The 21,360-nt window shown below is 38.3% G+C and overlaps 2 protein-coding genes across 3 annotated transcripts; both read left to right on the top strand.

Moving 5' to 3' along the window:
• Positions 1-689: 689 nt before the first annotated feature.
• Positions 690-20,067, top strand: fads6 (fatty acid desaturase 6). 2 transcript variants are annotated; one of them, XM_008437182.2, is made up of 7 exons: positions 690-773; positions 9,796-10,309; positions 13,650-13,816; positions 15,226-15,406; positions 15,569-15,756; positions 18,313-18,492; positions 18,692-20,067. In XM_008437182.2, the coding sequence occupies exons 2-7, from the start codon at positions 10,069-10,071 to the stop codon at positions 18,839-18,841; spliced, it is 1,107 nt and encodes a 368-aa protein (XP_008435404.1). In that variant the 5' UTR covers positions 690-773; positions 9,796-10,068; the 3' UTR covers positions 18,842-20,067. The 2 variants fall into 2 exon arrangements, with proteins under 2 accessions (XP_008435404.1, XP_017166466.1); XM_017310977.2 differs by having other exon boundaries at positions 9,513-10,309.
• On the top strand, positions 710-9,045 carry ush1gb (Usher syndrome 1Gb (autosomal recessive)). The gene is made up of 4 exons (XM_008437181.3): positions 710-773; positions 935-2,009; positions 5,716-6,163; positions 7,295-9,045. Exons 2-4 carry the CDS (start codon positions 1,846-1,848, stop codon positions 8,114-8,116), a joined length of 1,434 nt encoding a protein of 477 aa, XP_008435403.1. The 5' UTR covers positions 710-773; positions 935-1,845; the 3' UTR covers positions 8,117-9,045.
• Positions 20,068-21,360: the final 1,293 nt, after the last annotated feature.

Below are 21,360 nucleotides of genomic sequence, written 5' to 3'. Positions count from 1 at the left end.
TAATGTTCTTCACTCACTTAAATACTTGATTTAAGAGCCAGTTAGAATACACTACAGAAGATTTAGTACACACAGTAAAACCCAGCTGTAGCAAAGATTTATGCTGCAGCTAGATAAAGTCTAAATCAAATTGTCAAAAATATGTATGTCCTTTAAAAAAATGCTCATCAGAATTTTTATTTATCTTTTAAAGGACATTTTTTGTGTTTTATTTCTTAAAAAATATAAAAGGAACTGTAAATGATTGTACTAATACAAACAATCTGCAGCTTTAAAAAGAAATAAAATATAAATATTTGTATGTGAAAGGGGAAAAAATGATTGGCTCAGAGTGGGTGGACCTGGGTAAACTGGATTTACCAAATGATACCTTTGGAAACATTTAAAACGAATGGATAAAATGCATAAGTTTTAGAGCTGTCAACTTTCTGAATCAATTGGCTACATTCAAACTAAAATGGAAAATAATTTTTGTACCTACTGGATGTGTGACTGGGAGGCCATTCTGTCAAATATTATATAAATTAGTTTATAGTGAAAATAAATTCGTAATTGTGTGACAATTCTGAACATGTTTTAAAAATTTTGTGTTTGGAATTTTATCCGAGTGTGACATTTGCTACAATCTTCGTTTATTTGTAGAAAGATGACCGAGTGAGCGCTCTTAGGTGCAAACGATATCTGATGTATTTTTCTTCAGTAACCTTGGCAACAAGAATTTAGGCCGTTGGGGAGGCAGTTAACGTTTATGCGCTTGGAAAACTTTCGTCTTTGTAAGTATTTATGTGTTTGTAAAATGTAGAGCAGTGTGCATCTATGAGTGTGGATTTGAGAGGAGTGATGCATTTTTTCTTTGTTATATTTTCAGTTACAAAAACATTTTGAATGTAACAATATGAGTGCATTAGCTAATGTATGTTTTTTTTTCCTCCAGCTAATAAAAAACAAGGTTTTTGTGGATACACGTCAACGAACAACTATTACTAGCTGTTACTAGTTGTCAGCGAACAACTAGTAAAAGCTTTTACTAGTTGTTCACTGACGTGTAGCTAATGACGTGTTGTGAGGACAGTGACCTCCTGGTGACCCCAACAAGGCGATCTCTGACTAGCAAGGGATATAAAGTAAAAGGTTTTAGAACATACTGAATATGAATGCATGCGACTGGATCAGACTTTCAACCATTTTTTAAAGAATCTCACTGGTCTAAAAGAAAATACATGGTCAGAAATGAAAAGTCGTGTGTAGGCGGCAACCTGTTTCACCCAATACATATAATTTGAAATGTAATTCTACCAAATAATATAAGGAAATTTATGTCAAAGGTAAAGGTAACATCCGAAAATATCTCATTCCAGCATTTATTGTTTAATCTATTTCAAACGGTAGGGAAGGAAAGGGTGTTTGTCCTTGCTCCATTTCTTGTTAATGGAACAAGAAAAGATCATTCGAGCAGTCGGGCTGTTTTGGATTTTAATGTTGTTTGATGATTGTACACCTCAGCAACATTTAAACGTTGTGGGGTTTGGAACTAAAAAAACAATTATGTGAAAACAATGACAGTAAAGAGGAATGCTTAAATTTAACTTGTCGGGATTCGAAATCATCTTCAAAACTGAAGGATGCTCCAGGTTTGACTTATACGTGAAGCGGGGCGCGTCTTTACGTGGAGACGACTCCGCCCATTCCTGACTTACAGCGGGCAGCCGTCTCTAAGCAACCAGCTGCCCAGCAAGTGGGCTGTGCAGGCCGCAGGACCAAAAGCGTCCCGGAGCGAAACGAGAAGTCAGCTCTTCAAAGGATCTAAAGGTTATGGACTGGAGCTCAAATTGAGCCAAGGCCGCCATGAATGACCGGTACCACCGGGCGGCCCGGGACGGTTACCTGGACATCCTGAAGGAAGCCACTCGGAAGGAGCTGAACGCCCCGGACGAAGATGGAATGACGCCGACCTTATGGGCCGCTTACCACGGCAACCTGGAGGCTCTGCGGCTCATCGTTGGCAGAGGGTGAGTCCGTAAAAATTGTTTTATTGTTTGTTTATAAATAAATCTGTTATAGAGTTTGAAACGTGAAATAAGAACTATATTTAAAAAAGGTAAATTAACCAAATCAAAGTCTAGTTTAAAATAGAATTATTATTATTATTATTATTATTTAGAAAACTAAACTAATCATAAGAAATAAAATATTGAGAATAAATGTTACTTCCTTCCTTAGCAGTTTAATCAGTGGAAGGACATATAGAAGGATTTACAGCCCCATTACATAGAAAGGTCAGGTTAAACAAGTGAATGCACAATGTGACAGCTTCATGTTCACTTATGATCAATTTTAGAATAGACCAGCCTGGTCAGCAGGCTAGCACTCTAAATCTTATCCAGAAGCAATCAGTAATAATTTCACTCAACTAGATTAAAAATGATCTAAGAGTGAAAATCCATTATGTTTGGCTGAATGTCTATGTTGAGATGCAGGAAAGATTTTAGGATCAACATCTGCTGAGGTTTTCAAGCTACAATCAAAGCAGGATGCTGATCAAAGAGGCTCCTTGTTATCTGTTGAAGCAGAATGAAACAGTCTGGGTGCCCTTTATCGTGCAGCTGACTACAGGTTTATAGGGCATGCAGTGATGCAGAGGACAGCCGACTCTTGGAAAGGTCACAGAGATTGATTAATAGAAACAGACGGGCAGAAAGACATACATTGCAATGAATGTGACAATAACACAGGAATTCCTGGAAGACTTGTATAGTTGCTTTTTTACTTTTTTTTTTTGCTAACATTTCAGTATAGCAAAAAATATTCTTTATTTTTATACTACAGTGAGAATGTCTATTCAGCCATGTCTCCAAATTGGGCCCTGGAAAAATATTTCTATGCCATTAACTTTTCCACCTTTTGTCGCCTTGCAATTAAATCTTAGAGTTTACTTTATGTTATTGGGATTTTACATTATAGACCGGGGTACCCAGAGAGAACCCACACATTCACAGGGAGAACATGCAAACTCCATGCAGAAAGACACCGGGCTGGGAAACCGTCATGCTACTAGGCAACAGTGCTACTAACTGTGACACTGTGCAGCCGTTCAGCTTCATCTCTTGTATTTTAATTTACATTTACAAAGTAGCATGTGCACAATGAAAGTTATATAATTCAAAATGGGAAGTGTCATATTGTTTATGTCTTCAAGCTTGTAGCTCATGATGTCTTAAGTCAAAATATTTATCGGTCACCGCAGTGATGGGTAATTTGATCATTTGGATTACAAGAAAGGTGACTTAAATTAACATAAAGAATCAAATGTTTTGCTGTCTTAAACAATCTATTTTAAGTCCAAAGCACCATAATTAACAATATTAATTATTAATGAACCCCAGTGCTTTCTATGACTGATCACACCAGTAGGGAAAAGCTATGTTTTGAAAATGCTGGAGCCCTGAGCTACATTTAGCTTAGCTACCATTACCTTTAAGAAAGGGGACATGCTTTAAGGGTAGTTTTATCTAGCTTAGTGTCTAGAAATAAAGGAAAAATACCCCTTAAAAAAACAGATGATACTAAGACCTGCTCAGTTTTAACAATTCTAAGTATTAATAATGCAGAAGCAGGACAATAATTCAGATTATGTAATGTCCTCCCTGATGTTTCCCTCATGATTGACGCATGAAAGAAAGCATATATTCTGGTCATGGGCACATAATCTCCAAATGACATGCAGAATTTCCTTCCTGAAGCAATTCCTCTTCCTGCTGCTCAAACCAAAGTGGGTTAGTGCAGTGCACTGATGAATCAATAGTTATACTAGCTCCTATAATTAGTCAATCGTGTCTGAAGGTCCAACAGTGATTTAATTTTATAACACAATCTGTGAATATCAAAATACATTTTGTATTGGTACATAAAAATTAAGGGCTGCACAGTGGCGCAGTTGGTAGAGCTGTTGCCTTGCAGCAAGAAGGTTCTGGGTCTTTCTGCATGGGGTTTGCATGTTCTCCCTGTGCACGCGTGGGTTTTCTCCGGGTACTCCGGTTTCCTCCCACAGTCCAAAAACATGACTGTCAGGTTAATTGGCCTCTCCAAATTGCCCCTAGGTGTGAGTGTGTGTGTGCATGGTTGTTTGTGTGTCTCTGTGTTGCCCTGCGACAGACTGGTGACCTGTCCAGCGTGAACCCCGCCTCTCGCCCGGAACGTTAGCTGGAGATAGGCACTAGCAACCCTCCCGACCCCACTGAGGGACAAGGGTGTAAAGAAAATGGATGGATGGACATAAAAATTAAGCACAATGGTATAGCAACATATTTTCTTACCTTAAAAAAGCTATTTGCCAACAGACAACACAGACTCCACCAGAGTCTTCTGTCATTGTCATGGCAGGATATTAGCCAAACATATTTTTCTGCATTGCAGGATCTTTGAGGAAATCTGGAAAGCTCACCCAGTTCTCTTGTGTTGTGCATAAACAGCTACATATTTTCCAGTTAGCAAAGCGCTTTTTTGTCAAGAAATCAATCATCTTCTGTTTACATTTATAGACGGTCACATTCCACTGTAACATACGTTATATTCACACTCTGTATATGGCACTGGTGTTTAAGTTTTAGAGGTTAAATCATTTTAGTTACATTTGATTACACTTAGAATAATAACAAGGAAACACCTAAACTATTCTGTTGCATCTCATATCCCATTCTTTTCTTGGGATTAAAGGAAAACTGAGTGCCAAAAACAACTTGAGTTGCATTTAATGATTTTAAATGACTTACAAATAAAGTCTCACAGTCAGAGCTTCCTCGGAACAATTGCTCTTGACAGCAGCAGAAAACAGATTTGTTTTTTGTTGTTTATCTCTGCTTTATCACTTCTAAACTGGAGCTACATGTGATCAGATTACTGTCTGAGTTACGTAGGTGTGATTCCTGTTGCATGTTACTACAGTGATACATTTCCCACTGCTGCAACTGGACCTGCGTTACACCTTTTAAATCAACAGCAGAACGAAGAACTTTAAAAAGGTCCATCAGGGTCACAGGCTGAAAATAAAGCCAGAGGAGATGCTGATGAGGCCGGTGGAACCTGTTGGGGTGACTGCGTGTTCGTGGGTGTGTGTGAAAAAAAGACTTTGGGTGTGTGGGATGAATAATGCAACGTCACCTCTGTCATGTTTAACCTGCAGAGCTTCAATTATTGATCATGGACTGGCCGTGTAAGAGGAGGGAAAAAAAAGAAAGTTTGTCGCTGCTGCAGCTGAATGCCCCTGTTTATGTTCTTGATAACGATACAGTAACACCTGGGGGAATAAACTGCATATTGGGGCTTATTCTTATAATTCATTAATATTGGGAGGAAGGAGAAAAAAACTGGATTTTCATGAAAATCAGTTCACCCAACTGTTATTATTTTAAAATTAGAATTTACTTTTTGGCTGTTTCTATTCTATTCTGTTCTAACTTTAAAATTAAGTTAATCAAAGAACAAGGGTTAGTTTATTTTAGCCACTTCTGATCCTCTTAATGATCATCATATCTAATTAATTTGAAGAAAAAAATCTTCCCCTAGCTGACTAAATTAACTCATACTCACAGTTAAAATAGATTCTTGTCTTTTCTACAAGAAATCTCCCAGTGTCTACAGCCAAAAAGAAAACCTTTAAGCTTAGCATTAGAATCAGTTCAATAAATTTAATTAGACACCTCCTTTCCTGTTTCTTAGAGGTGATCCAGACAAATGTGACATCTGGGGGAACGCGCCACTCCACCTGGCAGCTGCCAACGGCCATCTCAGTTCGCTCTCCTTCCTGGTAGCTTTCGGTGCCAACCTTTGGTGTCTGGACAATGACTATCACACACCTCTGGACATGGCAGCCGCCAAGGGCCACATGGATTGTGTTCGATATCTGGACTCCACCGCCTCCAAGCAGATCACCCTCAACCCAAAGCTGGTCAGTAAGCTGAAAGACCGAGCATTTCGGACTGCTGAGCGTCGCATCAAAGACTGTGAGAAGCTCCAAATGAGGCACCGGGAGCGCATGGAGAGGAAGTTCATGAAGGAGTCAGTGGCTCTGGACAACCTGGATGCTATTAGCTTGTCCAGCTACACCAGCAGCAGCACGCTAAGCCGCAAGTTCAACACAGCCACCTCCAACATGCCATATTCACAGGTGGTTATGAGTCAGATGTAAATATCCAATATGCTGATGTAAATAAGCATAATATTATATGTCTTCTATATATTAATAATAGTTTTTATGAGACAAATTGAGATTATAACCATTTTTTTTTACTATGTACTTATTGTTACTACATGACACCAACTTTAAGAACTTGAAGACGTAGCCCACACACCCAAGGTTTTTGTTTGAGCATGGAAACTGGTTGTTTTTGACTGGTTAGCTTAATCTTTAACATTTCACCTCTAAACTCTCCTGGTAAGGTTAGTTGTTGATTAAATAGTTAAGGAAGTGCTAATATTGTTTTGAAGCGGAGAGGTAAGGAAAAGGGGCAGAAAGCTTACCCAAGGGTCTTGGAAAGGAGGCTCTGAATGATTGCAAGGAGCAGGTCCTTACCCTTGTAGAGTTGATGAGGAAATCATTGTAGTATGGTTTTCCAGGCTGTGTTTGGTACTTGGTGTGGTGTTCAACAGTAATATAGGAGGAGGATGGTAAAATCAAATGAGGCCTTGTATATAGTAATCTATGCCCTGCTCTGTTCTGCTCTTGCGTGGACTCAGCTTTACAGACACAGTAAGGAGCTCCATCAATAGAAACAAGCTTATAGTAGAAAGGCTACCCCTCTGTATCAAAAGTGTTTAGATGTGTGGTCAGGATGTCAACTAGATATCTCATATTGGAGGTTTTCTGAGCACATATTGGAGCAGGCTAAAAACTCACTGGGGGGATTTTTTAGAAATAATGTGAGGATTCTTGTTCTTGGATAAGCAGAAGACATGAAATGGATAGATGATATCATGATGGCAGAATGGATCAGAAAATCGATGGGTTGGGTCCTCATCTGGTCTATTGTGGTAGTAAATAACCTGAGCATAAACAAAAGCTTCTGCCAACTAATGGCCAGACATACTTTCTGTATTCTTCCATTGTCAGATTGAAGTGTAAAAATAAACATCAGAGGTTGTGAAGTGGAGTCTTTGAGGTCTTTATCAACAGTGTTTTCTATTGATAGACTTTTTATTGAAGTCTTCCAAAACAGAAGTTATTTTGAAAAGAGTGCCTATGTTTGCTATTGTTTTAAGACCTTAAATTTTGTTTTAAGCAAGCTGGTTTTATTTCCAGGCTACGCTGCATTCAACAGCCAAGGGCAAGGCCAAGATTCAGAAGAAACTGGAAAAGAAGAAGCAAGTTGATGGAACGTTCAAAATCTACGAAGATGGGAGAAAGAGTATCCGCTCGCTCACTGGCCTGCAGCTTGGTAGCGACGTCATGTTCCTCAAACAAGGCACCTACGCCAACCCCAAAGAGCGGGCCCGTCTCAACATCCGGGACATGTTCCCCCGGGAAAATGATGACGATGTTGAAACAGTTTCTCGTGCCATGAGTGACCCAGGCCTCTATGAAGCTGCCTATTCAGAAATCAGCGCAGACTCTGGGCGGGACTCCCTTTTCACACGGCCTGGGCTTGGCACCATGGTGTTTAGAAGGAACTATATGACAGGTGGCATGTTCGGGATTGGAGGACGAGATGAAGGAAGTGTTGTAGGAAGTGAACCTGTTGGTCGAGCACCTAACGTCCGTCTGCGTGGACGCCTGCCTCAGCGCTCTCCTAGCTTTGATGAAGACAGTATCGGAAGCGCGTTTAGCCTGCAGGAGAGGAACCTGCAAGAATTACCTTGGGAAGAGGTTGACATCGGGTTAGATGAGGACATTGAGCCAGAGAATAACAATCTTGAAACCTTTCTTGCCTCTCAGGGCCTGAGTGAATTCTTGCCGATCCTCAGTCGGGAAAAGATTGATTTGGAGGCACTGTTACTATGTTCAGATCAGGACCTCAGTAGCATTCATATCCCATTAGGCCCCAGAAAAAAGATGCTAGATGCCTGCAAGAGGCGTCTCGATGTTCTCGAAGAACCAGAAGCTATTGAGGACTCTGCGCTTTGAGACTTTATCTGTTTTATAGCGGGATTATCACCTTACATCTTCATTCCCAGCAGATAGATTCATGACAGACTTTGGCTCATATTACATATTATCATGGGGGAAAACCGAACATGTATTGTTTTTGACCATTTTAATCACTAATCAGCAGGAAATGGTACTTTTTGGTTCCAACTCAAAATCATCAAAGGTAAAGCATGTCAACAAACTCGATTATGGCCCTTTAACGGTTCAATCACTGGTGTGGGTTTGTTTATCTCCAAAAAATATCATTGCCACCATCTTGTGGCTACCATGTGTAACTGCACTCAATTTCATGCTGTAGGTTCTCATTCTAACTATGTCAAGAACATAGTTTATTTGTATTTTGTGACATGCTATTATATATACATTTACATAAATCTGTCTCCATATTATGAGTCTACACACACAAATATTAACGAACTAAATAAAACTAATTACAAACTTTACAATACAATACAGGTTTTGGTTTTAAAATTTTTCCACAAACAGGTAAGTTTCTATTGATTCACCTCCAATAAATTCTGCTTTATTGTTACTGTACATCTCTATTGCTCCATTTAAGAAAAATCAAAATACAACTATTGTACTTTAAAACAAAAATATTTCTGTTTGGCACATGTACATTAATGACCATACTGTATGTTCGTGATAGAAACTAATCTGAGACCGCTGCAGACATGGTGGTAACAGTAAGACGATGTGGTGTCAGGTCAAAGTTACGTGAGTTTGCGTAAGATAAAGCTGCAGTTTCAGGTTGCTGCATGTCGCATCACCTTTCAGCTCTGGATGTATCTGCACCAGAGGGCATGACCCTGCATGTATGATCATTTTTATTTTTTTTGTAATAACTGCCTGAGAATGTTCACACAAACATTATATCTTTTAATAAAATAAAGTTAAAGAGTTCATTGGGAGCTTGTTGTACTTATACATTGGCATGAATGCATTCAGGCTGTCAAAATTCAATTTATCTGTTAGATTTATGTAATTGGTTCTCAGTACACACCTCCTCTCTTAGGGGTACAATTTTCTGTATTTTTTAACTTTTTCTTAGAAGCCATTTTCCACTCTTCTCTTTTTTTATTTATCTCCATTAGCATTTATCTGCAAGATTTTCTGATATTTTATGTTTTTTTCTCCCTCTTCTTTGTTGCATTTAGCTATTTTGTCATTTTAGGTATTGTTTTTATGATTTTTTTTGGCACCTCTTTCCCTTTTCTTGGACCTCTTACTAGAAAGTGTTACAGTGTTACAGTTTTGTAACACTTCTTCAACATTTTTGTATTGTTGTTGAACCCAGTCTGAAAAATACAATTCAATTTAGAAAAACACAAGGACAATTCTAATTTTCACCTATTTTTTTCCCCTTTCCAAGTCAGGTCCTATTTATCCAATCATCCAGATTCCAGAAGGATGCAGATTAATGTGAATGAACTTCTAAAAGAAAAAGCTATCTTCCTACTTTGAAAAAACAGAAGTGGACGCTGTTACTCAGTCGTCGTCTTTCCCAGAATGTTTGCCAAGGTTACAGCAGCAGAGGGGAGGGGGAAGAGGAGAGCACACAAAGGCAGAGGAACAACGAAGGGGAGAGCGTCATGCAGAATGCATGAGACACCAGAGAGGGGGAACTGAAGCAGATGCATTTTTTTTTTCTGCAGGATTTCTGAATCCATCCTGTTAAATCTTCAGCCAGTGCCTCATTAGATTCGAAGTCGAGGCGAGGAGGAGGAATGACATAAAAAAAAGAGGTGGGACGGGAGGATCCAGAACAGCTACAGGAAGGGGGTCGGGCTTCTCTGACAATGATCCTCACCAACAGGGAGTTTGCCAGTGTTGACTTTCCTCAGTGGACTTTGCGTTCAGTGCTGCAGTGTTTTGCTCCGGCTGCTCTCAGGGGGAGACTGTGACTCTGTCCTGAGCCGGTCCTCAGCATGCAGAGCGATGAGTGCCAAGAAATCCAGAATGACCGAGGATGGGGTGGTGTGCTAAAACTGAGAAGCGGAGCGCTTTCGGAGGTGACAAACGGAGGAGGAGAAGAGGATGTGGGGAAAGAGTCTCTGATGATGGAGCTGACCAGGCTGGTGCAGAAGGTGATGAAAGAGAGCAGCTGGTGGGAGAAGAGGGGAGTGGACTGCAGCATCCTGACTGCAGCATTCCTGTGCCTGGTACCTGGTAAGGAATAACTTGACACATCTGTAAACATAAGAAGATAGCGATCTGAGGTATTGAAACATTTCAAACTGACTAAAATGACTCATTGTATTCAAAATGTTGATAAATAACATAAGCTTTAACATGTTTCATTACAATTGTATGGTCAACACAAATTTCAATATAAATCCAGCTGATCTGGTAAGCCAACAAAGGTTTGTTGGAAAACATTTATGAATAAACAGAACTAGTATGATCAAGGTACACAGCAGACAGGTGACTCTGGAGGATCAACGGTGATCCGCAGTTCAGGTGGAAGAAATCTGTTGACAGGACATGTTTACCAATGGTCATCTATGGGAGTAGGTGATCCAGTCATATGAGACCAGGAAATGGTCACTGTGCAACTCCTGAACACAACATTTCCACAGCAAAAGATGATGATGGCAGAATCATGCTGTGAGGAAGCTGGTAGGAGTTAAATGGATGATGGTCGGAGTTAAATATAGGGCAATCATGGGGGAAAACCTGTAGCAGCAAATCTTAAAATGGCTTAGTTAAAGTCCAGTCCTCCATCTAAGCTGACTTACCTTGATCTTTTTTTGCCATGAATGTGTAAGGCTGTTAAGAGACCCTGCTTTTTTTGTAACCTGCCTTATTATGACATGTTGCGATTTGGCACTAACTAAATAAACTGAAGTGAATTAGATGTTCTCATTTGTAAAAGAATTTGTAAATTGTGCATCATTCCACTTTTATCTGAAACAGTGGGGTCTGAAATCTGAAACCAAGCTGCTTAGCGCAGGTTTATAGATTTAGAATTTGTAGGGGCCAGAGACGTTAATGAAAATCCCATGTGACTGTGTGTATGATCAAGAGCACACACTGCAGTCTGGATTTTAGGTCAAACAAAATATAAAACAAACCATTCTTTTTACTTCAGGCATATAATAAGCTGCTGAATTTTTCTACATAATGGAGATGTGTAAATTTACATGTAGATTAAAGGATAACCTTTAATCTACATGTGAAGTGATGTAAGGAATGTTGTACGTGATGAAAAGGTGTCAGATGCGAGCAGCCCTGCTGTCTCTGGTGACGAATAAGGTTTCATTTTACCAGTAGAGCTGCCTGCTAATTTATCTCAAGCTGGAGATGCGCCTAACTATCCACCACTTCTTTAGATTTTGTTACCAAGTAAGGTAAAAAAATATATATATATATCCTTAAACGGAAACATGATTATTTGCTCTGCAAGTTTTCTAGAACTTTTTTAAAGCTTTCATTTAGACTTTAGCAGATTTTTTCCCCATTTTGTTTCTGGTTTCTGTAGTTATCAATCAACAAAATGAGGGTACAGGGCAAATGGAGAACAAAAGGGGACGATTGAGAACTTAAAAAAGCTAGCTGGAGAAGATTAACAGAATCTGACAGCAAAGACCCACTGGAAGACCTTAGTGATTGATCATCTTTCAGTTGATCTTCTACTTTGTGTTAAGTTCTTATCTATTATTTGAGGATCATCTTGTTGGAACTTCTTTCTGCCTATGGAACAATATCTTCTCTGGACTGAATGATGTTATATCTGCAGCGATTTCAATAAAGCAATTGGAAACAATTGTGTCTTTTTGGCAGGCTGCTGTTAAGATTTATGCTCACTGTCCTGCTTTGACACAGCAACACCAAAGTTTAGGAGTACTGCCATGGTTCAGGTTATCATATATCAGAGTTGGCTTAATTAAATAGCATATGTAAAAACAACTACCAGGTACTTGACTAAAAAAGTGAATCAAATAACATCCGGATTGTATTGCCAATCCGGATGGCAATACAATCCATCCGGATTGTATTGCCATCATAGAAATGATGATGTAATGATGATGTTATCATCATTTCTATCATCAAGAAATGATGATAACATCATCATTTCTTGATGATGTTATCTGCCAGTCACTTAGCAACAGTTCAATTCATTTAGGCTTGTAGATGTGGCGAAGGCGACTTGCCATAGTTTAAACAGAGCTTCTCTGCTTTTTGTCCAGAGTCACCATGGGTCTCTTGGTTCCATCTCTGATCAGTGCTCTCCTTGTTTGGCCTTTAAGTTTAGGTGGACAGCCTTGTCTTGGTACCTGTACTCTTTCCATTTCCGGAAGATGGATTGAGCAGTGTTCAGTGAGATGTTGAAAGCTTGGTAAATCTTTTTATAACCTAAGGCTGCTTTAAATTTTCCCACATCCTTATTTCTGACCTGTCTGCTGCGTTCCTTGGATTTCATGATGCTGTTTGCTCCCTAATATTCTCTTAACCAACCTCTCAAGCTGTCACAGAGCAGCTGTATTTGTACAGAGATTAGAATACACACAGACGGACTCTATTTTGCAGTCATCAGGCAACTTCTGAGGGCAATTGGCACTGGGAGAAACTGAAAGGTACACACTGCACTTTTCAGGGTTTTTTTGTAAAAAACTCTTTTGAATCATGTATATCTTTTCTTATACTTCTCAGTTGTATACCACTTTGTATTTTGGTCTTTCACAATACGTCCTATAAAATATATTTAGGTTTGTGATTGTAATATGACAAAATATGGAAAATTTCAAAGGATATTAATACTTTTGGAAGCCACTATATGTTAATTTATGAAGATAAAGACAACATATTTAAATTTTTAAGTTAAATCAGTCAGGACCAATTTCTATATCCAACTTTAGTTTGTTGAGTTTGTTAGTTTTTAGACATTTGTTTCTTTACAGCACTCCCACAACGTTTGAGTCAGCTCTGTACTTTAACTGGACTCTTGATGCACCTGGCTTCATTTCTTTTTCAGCCATTCTGTTGCCGATTTCCTGCGGTGTTTGGGATCATTGTCCTGTTGATGGCCCAGTTTGGGCCAGGTCTCAGCTTGGTTCATTCAGATGCATATTTGCAAACCTAAACCATGCTGCCATGTTCTCTTAGGAGAGAAGAGGCTTTCTCCTTCAGCCCTTCTGAACAAGCCACACTTGTTCAGGCTTTTTCTAATCGTCGTATCACAAACTTTAACATTTGACATTTTAACTGAGGCAGCTGGTGTCCGAGGTTGAGCTCTTTCTTAGGCTTGTTAGAAAACCACTAGAACAAAGACTAAAACTGACCATCATTTTTGTTTTCTTTCTTCCTTCTTTTTTAGGTATTTAGTCTATCAATCAGAAGCTGTTTCAGCCTTTTAGTACAGAAACTGTAAAACTAATGTGACACAGCAGGGATAAAAAAAAATTAAAATCCAGTTTAAAGCAATGTTAAGAAACAGAGAGTCGAGAGTTTTAAGTCAATGCTAAAACAGTTCTATAGACGCATTTATCTCTTGTTATCTGTCTTCCAGCCTTCCTGCTGCTAAGCTCTTCTCAGCTGCTCTGGTTTTCCTTGGGGTTGCTGTTGATGGGCTTGGCTCATGCTATCATCACCGTCAAAGGAGCACATCTGGCCAGTCACGGGGCGCTCTGTGAGTCGAACACCTGGGCAAAGTTCTGGGCCATCTTCTTCATCGAGGTATGAAGGGGAAAATAAAATCTGCTGCCATGTGAAAATTTAAAACAAAAATAACTTTTAGAGCTGGATAGTCTTACTCTCACTTCTTTGGCAAAGCTAAAGCTAAAGAAGTGAGGGTAAAAAATATCAACTATAAGTTAATATTTTATGTGAAGGGCTTTATTTATGTTTTTCTTTGTCTACGACTTTTCACACAATCATGTTCGTCCCGACAGAGACATATGTTTCCATAAAAACCTCTCAAAGGCCAACCAGCTCCTGATTGGTCACTTCCAGAAATCTGAAAAGCTTTCCATCTGAAATTTAGCATTTAAAATTTGCTTTAAAAAGCTTTCTGATCATTTTACATTAAACCACAAACTGGAATATCAGTAACTGTCTGCGATGATTGTTCTTTATTCAGTTTGACTTTTAGGAAGCTCAGAAGACACACGCATGATTGATTAAGTGTTCAGTTGAGCTTAGAATGCTAGCTCAATATCAGTTGGTTTTTTTTATATTTTTTTACTTTACTCAGTTAAATAAAAATAATGTTTTTAATACCAGGGCCATAGTTTAAGCATTACCAAAATTATAGTCCAGCTATTACCCAATGACGTCAATATTTTGGAGTGACCATCACAAATCCCTAAAAAAAAATATGTGGACAAGATGACCTGCAAACTTGACCAATTTCACACCAGTACTTTTAGGAGGAATGGACCAAAGCGCTGTCAAGCTGCTAGGAGCACCTTGTAGAAAAATAGCTAAAACCTTTGACAAAAAAGTCATGCAAAAAGGCAATTTGTTAAACAGTATAGAAATGAGAAAACATCTGATTTTGCAGAAAGTTTAAATTAAACACTATATCTCTCATTATCCTGGCATTTGGAAACTATAATTAATTTTAATTATTCTAACTGAACTTTTTTGCACTGCATGAAAATATCTAGTGTCAGTGTTGTAAGAGGTAATTGAACTGAACTTGTATCACACTATCCTCGATGCACTCATTACTCGATTGACCATTACAAAAACCTGGAAAAACCCTCACAACCACAGAAAGAGCAAGATAAATTCCAGTTGAGATTTAAACGTGTTATCTTTCTGTGCTGCAAAGCAGAACATGTTTTTGCTTAAACCATTCAGTGACCTCAAAAAACCCAAGCATCCAGAAACTCAGTTCACTGACCTCGCCTAATTAAACATGGATATTTATTGAATATGCTGGTATTTACATAAGCAAAACACTTGTATCATTTCCTTCTCTCTCTTTTAACCTTTGACCAGATACCTCACAATGTAAACAAAAAATATAATAGATTCATAGCCTGTATCCGATCTCTACCTAAACACATGTGCATAGACTGAGCTATATGTGTAGTTTTAATGTCTGTTTTTTATTGTATTACTTTTTTTGGTCTGCTCAGATCTGCGGCTCATTCTCAGCCCAAGCAGGCATACATGGCCACATTAAGATGCATCACGCCCACACCAACATCATTGGACTCGGCGATTCCAGCGTCTGGAGGGTTCCCTATCTGCCTCGCATCATCTACTTGTTCATGGCCCCCCTATCTGTGCCGGTCATCACTCCACTCGTTGCTCTAGGTTAGAAAGTTTTTTTTTTGTTTTTTTTTCACTGTAGGTTAATTTGTAGAGTTTCTAAAATGACTTACCAGCATAAAGTTGCGATAGTTTTTTAGCTCTTTGGTGTCCTACATGTCTCTCTTATCAGTGTTGATTTAATGTGAGTGATATATTTGTTTTCAGCTCATCTTAAAGGAAATTCTTTAGGCATGGTGGTCCGGACGGTCCTGATGATTGCACTGGGCCTGTATTCACAGTATTGGCTCCTCATAAACGTGTCCGGGTTCAGGTCGATGCCCGGAGCCTTGTTATGCATGCTGGTGTGCAGAGCCATGTTCTCCATTCCGTACATCCATGTCAACATTTTCCAGGTGACAACACAGTGCCTGCATTTGCATACATGCAAATCTTATGGAGACAAAATGTCTGCTTTTATGAAAGACCGGTTTCAAAACTAGCATGCGAGAAAGCATTTTTAAAACAGATAAAAATCCATACAATGCATGAAACAGATTGACTGAAACGGCCAAATAAGAGAAGGTGTCAAATATGAGTAATCAATAAAATCAGAAACAACATATACATTTTAAGTGTCCTTTTGCTGAATTGAGTTGCAAAACTTCAAATCCAGCCGTAGTTTGTATTAAGTGAAAGAGTCAGTAAAAAACATGTTTTTTTAACAAGTTGTGTACATATTAAAGGAACAATTAAAAAAAGGTCAAATTGGAGAGTGCAGGTGCTTTGTCAGATTAACATTTAGGGATTTTCTACAGAGATAGCAACCAAGTTATTGATTTATAAATGACAATGAGTGTAGATAGTGTAGATATAAATTACAACAAGAAGGCAACTTCTGAGTGGTCCTTTTACTGTTGAATAAAATAATATGATTCATTTCTAGAATCATAGCTCTTATGTTGCCTTTTTTAGATATATATTTTTCAAAGAGGGACTTAGAAGAAGGTTTGTATGGAAATATTATACCACTAGTTATTTATTTCAGGATTTAGCAGCGTAAGAAGGAACAAATTTTACTGAATAACATCAAATGCAAACAACAGAGGATCAACTGGGTGACAATTTTTGCATGAGATTAAATGTGTGTCATCAATATAAAAAAAGACCACACATTTAACAACTGACCAGTAAGTTAACCATATTTTCTTTCTTTAAGGTAATAAAGGATAACTCAAAAATTAATAAAAAATTAACAGTTATATTGGAAACACATCAAAACTACACAAGAGTAATTATATTTTAGGGTAAAATCATATATGAATAAACTAAATTATAATACATTTGTCAACAGAGTTAATTGTTTGTTTTGGCTATTTTTTGCATGTTCTGTCTACATGTTTATGGACATTTTTGTTTCAAACTATGTCAACTTGTTCATTTTTTTTTAGTGCTTGACTTAAGGCCATTTGGAAAAAAATACTCCACTCACAAACCAGCTTCTTTTCATTTCATGCCAAATGTTCACCAGGAGCTTTTTATTACAGGCTCTGTGGGAAGCTAACAGACACCGGCATTGTGTTGCAGTCAGAGAACTAAAGGAATAACAAGAACAATCCAGGCATGATTTTCCAAGAAAAGATCCAGGTCATTGTACATTGTTCAGAACAAAGGGTGTGAAGGTGGATTAGAGAACGCAGGTTTCAGATGTTTGTTCTAACTCAGAGGTCAGACTGGAGACCCTCTCTCCAGCGTCTCCTTGATGTGCGGATGCTGTTGTTGGCTGGTTTCACCTTACCTCCCACCTCCCTGGGTTCAAAGCTGTTCGACTGAGGTTGACCTCTGGTTTTAGTGGGTTCATCAAGCTGAGGTTGCACTGAATGTATTCCGTAAATCTTATATTTCTCGGTCAATAAGTAAAATCTTAAAACCAGCAACAAAAATACGTTGGAATTGACGGAATTTGTTTGCATAATCTCCACAGCTCTAGGATCAATTTACTTGTCCCTCTTTTGAGTAAATTTAAACAGTGACACACCTGAAAGGGTAAACCACAGTTTTAGATGGAAGTTAAAGAACTACTGGAATTTTCTTTCCCTTCTGTGGACCCTGTGGATTAGAGAAATTGCACCATAAATTCAAACTTGTGCACCCAAGTTGTTTGTTTTATAAACCACAGAAGATGTTTGTAAGATTGTTCCACTCTTTTAGGATTTCACTTAAAAGTGAAATCCTAAAATGAAGATAAAATTATAGACGTGATGACTGTGTGTCATTTTTAAACTGGGTCTTTACATAATTCATTTTTCCAGTAAGCAGAAGAAAGTCACTCTGAGACATTGACTTTGTGTTCCTTGTAGTTATGCACAATCAAAAAAATGTCTTGTTTAATTGGGGTTTATATCATTAAGTCTGGCACCATTTGTAGGTTATTCCAATTCGTTTCAACACTTAACCTAATTTTTACCTCCTATTTGTAATGAAGTGAAACAGCCAAACATTCCATGCATAGTAAAGTTTAACCCTTTCACAGACTTAAAACATGAGGTCCATTCTAAATCACAAGCTTTTTACTCAGTGCACGGTCCTATGTGCTTTTACGAGGGTTTTTTTCTGCGGTTTTAGGAGCTCGCTCTCTGATGGGACACCCGCCTCTCCAATCCCCTAATACCCCCACTGTCTGACCATGACATCTGCAAGGCACATCTTGAGCATTGTGCTAAGACAGTGGGAGGGTTTATACAAAACCATCTCAAATTGTTCAAAATCAGGAATGTTACAATCGTTTAAAAATGTACCTGGTAACGTAGTGATTAAGGGATAAAAATAAGAATATAATTTTAAGCAAACGCCTAACTAGACAGTCATCAGGTCAAAACACCTGCTGCATTGATCAGATGCAGCTCAAATTACAAAGTGGTTGTATCAGATTAAACTGAAACGTAATAAAAAAAAAACATGTCTTGTTGCAGCACATTGGTCTACCGATGTTCTCTCCAACAAAACGGCCGAAGAGGATTTACCAGATGACCCACGGAGTTCTGAACCTGCCCCGTAACCCTATACTGGACTGGACGTTTGGACACTCTCTGATCAGCTGCCATGTAGAACACCACCTCTTCCCCTTCCTGTCAGACAACATGTGTTTAAAGGTGGAGTCACCATTACTGCCTCACGCCATTTTTTTTCCCCTCACCATTTCTACTGTTTGGGATCATTGTCCTGTTAATGATCCAATTTAGGGCAAGCTTCGGTTGTCTCACAGATGGCCTCACATACGACTGTAGAAACGTTAGGAGTTTTATGGTCCTGTGATTATGCATAACTGCTGTCTTGCTTCTTTCTGTTCAGGTGAAGCCTGTTGTGTCCAAGTACCTGACTGAAAAGAAGCTTCCCTACCAGGAGGACACCTACCTGTCCCGTCTTCACCTGTTCTTTACCAAATACCAGGAGTTGATGGTGTTCGCTCCACCCATCACAGAGCTGGTGGGAGTGCAATGACTAAGGGAGGATGATGTCATCTTTACTTAGGACTTATGACATGTTTCAGCTTAAATTGTGCTAATTAAAACAGCTTTAAAACACAAGAAAGGCATTAAAAAATATGTATTGTCGATATCTTAAATTATAAGAGGTTTTTAAAACACTAACAGACTTTAAGAGATACAGTTTAGCTGTTGATTTATTCAAAGACACCAATATTTAACCCGAGACGTTTTCTCTAATTAGCAGCATTGCTCTAACACTTATGTTTTGACGTGGTTTCTGTCTTACAAAGGTTCTGTCCATCATCATCCTGACTTACCTCGAACATGTACTGTCTACTACCTCAGCTAAAGTTAGAAAGTCACGTTTCCACTTTGACAAAGCTGCTAAAGGTGGTGAATCTTTAGTTACTAGGCAATGATGGAAGACTGCTGCATAAAGAGTTGGCATGGTGTAAACAGGATAGGTTTTTATGTCCAAAAGCACAAATCTTTTCACAATGCAGACATCAAATTGTTCTCTTTTGCCTTGTTTAAGGGCATGTACCAGTGCTAGAATGGTCAATGACATAATACCTCCAGTAAAATATTCATTTTGCTTGTTTTAAGTAGAATATAATGAGTTGGCCAAAAAATGGCCAATGATGTAATATTATTCTGGAGCCAATAATGTAACATTCTGCCCATAGTATAATAAGTTATTATGGTATCGCGGTGAACCATAAGAAAAACATGTGATGTTATATTATCCAAAACTTTATTACATTATTGGCAAGTTATTTGATTTATTTCACTCAAAATTCTTATGTTGTTGGATAACAGACTCCATTATCCGATAACAGAAATAGTGGCTACATCTATTTTTTTAGCCACCACACATTCTGTTGAAACCAGCTAATCCCATCTCTCTTTATCCTTTAAATCTTTAAAGCACAAATCTTCCTTAAAAAAAAAATCCTGGAATGTGAGATTATGGAACCTTATTTCAGAGGATTAAGCCTTAAACTCAGGCTTTTAACCAGTCATATGCTAAAGTTTAAAAGTTTTAATCCAATTCTGCAGATGTCTGACACGGTGCATAGTACTGCCGTGATTTAGTTTCTTTATGTCTGTTTTGCTGTGGAGAGTTTGTCTGCACTCTTTCCATGATTTTCACAAGTTCTTGCTTTGTTCGGTCATCTGTAATTAGGTCTTTTACCTTTGGATTTAAATGTAATAAACTAAAAGCTTAATTTCTGTCTATATCATTGTTCACTTCTTTTCATTTCTCACTGAGTAAAACTTAGTTGAACATGAAAAGCAAAAAATGAAATAAGCAAGCTAACTGTTGGAGCAGACCGCTGTTAAAAAATGTCTCAGGAAAACCTTAAGCAGCATTACAGGACTTATAGTAGGCTTCAGATGGTTTGGATGTAAAAGCAGATACCTGTGTGTGTCATGGTTTGCGAATGTTTTGCTGAAATTGTTTTAAAAAAGTAAAGTGAAGTAGGATGGGATCCCATTTAACGTGACAATAGAACAAAACATACCAGCAAATCAAGGAGTTGTCTATAAAAGAAGTCAAAAGTCTTTCTTATTCTGGGTCTAGTCAAAGCCTGAATCCTGATCTCATTGAGAAGCTGTGAGGTGACTTGAAACTGGCTGACACATGCAAGAAACCCCTCATACATCTCACAGATGAAAGCAAGCTTTCTTTAGAGCAATACTGACTGGTAGAGGCATGGCTTAAAGCATATTTCACTGAAGTGAGATAAGAGATAAAAATGTGATTAAACATCGCTATATGAATATTTCTTAAGAACGAACCAAACATGTATTGTTCTTGCTGTTACATGATAACAGCAAAAAGCCACGTTATCATGTAACTGCAGCTTCTTGCTGTGGGTGTGCCACAGCAAGCTGTGTGTTCCTTTACACCTATCTAGCACTGAAAGCCTATATGGACTTGTGCCTCTGTGTGAGGTCCTATATGCATACTGCAGGAGCACCCTACAATGGACTGAGTCCAGATCTCAGCTTGTAGGCAACAGACAAAAAAAAAAAAGACAAGAGCACAACTTTGGGACATTGTGTCACTTATAGCTTAATCTTCTTTTGCTTATCAAATTAAAAGCTGAAATTATGCAACAGAAGTTGTCAGAGGTCAGGTTTTGGTGTATCCGTATGGGCTGAACTATATAAATAAACGTTCAGAAAAAAAAACAACAATAGTTCTGTTTTGTTTATACCTGCGCATGAAAGCTCAGCCACATGTTTGCTGTTTAACTAGGAATGTCAGTGAGAAATATTGACTTATGAATGTTGGCGTAAATGTTTTGATTTGAGTTCTTTTTTTACCACCTTCAGGTATGACCTTTGTGTTAAAGCCTGTAATGAGTGTTTGAATTTTACATTTTATTACATTCTGGGTTACAAACAAAAAAAAATTACTGAAAACAACATTTATAGAGGTGTATACAGGGCTTAAATTGGTCACCTTTGTTGTGGAAAAAAAATTTTTCCAACCAATGTTAGGTGAAAATCAGCGCTGGGTTT

This window comes from Poecilia reticulata, chromosome 19 (genome assembly GCF_904066995.2).
Source record: "Poecilia reticulata chromosome 19, P_reticulata-male-v2, whole genome shotgun sequence".
Classification (NCBI taxonomy): domain Eukaryota; kingdom Metazoa; phylum Chordata; class Actinopteri; order Cyprinodontiformes; family Poeciliidae; genus Poecilia; species Poecilia reticulata.
Note: the sequence above shows the minus strand (reverse complement) of the source record. Positions and strands in the feature narration are given on the sequence as shown.

What these genes read in the sequence shown, in the direction of transcription:
- ush1gb (XM_008437181.3), top strand. Translation starts at nt 1,846, where the DNA reads ATGAATGACCGGTACCACCGGGCGGCCCGGGACGGTTACCTGGACATC. An exon ending in CGGCTCATCGTTGGCAGAGG is followed by an intron (nt 2,010 to 5,715) that starts GTGAGTCCGTAA and finishes CCTGTTTCTTAG; the next exon opens with AGGTGATCCAGACAAATGTG. An exon ending in CCAACATGCCATATTCACAG is followed by an intron (nt 6,164 to 7,294) that starts GTGGTTATGAGT and finishes TTTTATTTCCAG; the next exon opens with GCTACGCTGCATTCAACAGC.
- fads6 (XM_008437182.2), top strand. Translation starts at nt 10,069, where the DNA reads ATGCAGAGCGATGAGTGCCAAGAAATCCAGAATGACCGAGGATGGGGT. An exon ending in ATTCCTGTGCCTGGTACCTG is followed by an intron (nt 10,310 to 13,649) that starts GTAAGGAATAAC and finishes TCTGTCTTCCAG; the next exon opens with CCTTCCTGCTGCTAAGCTCT. An exon ending in CAGACAACATGTGTTTAAAG is followed by an intron (nt 18,493 to 18,691) that starts GTGGAGTCACCA and finishes CTTTCTGTTCAG; the next exon opens with GTGAAGCCTGTTGTGTCCAA.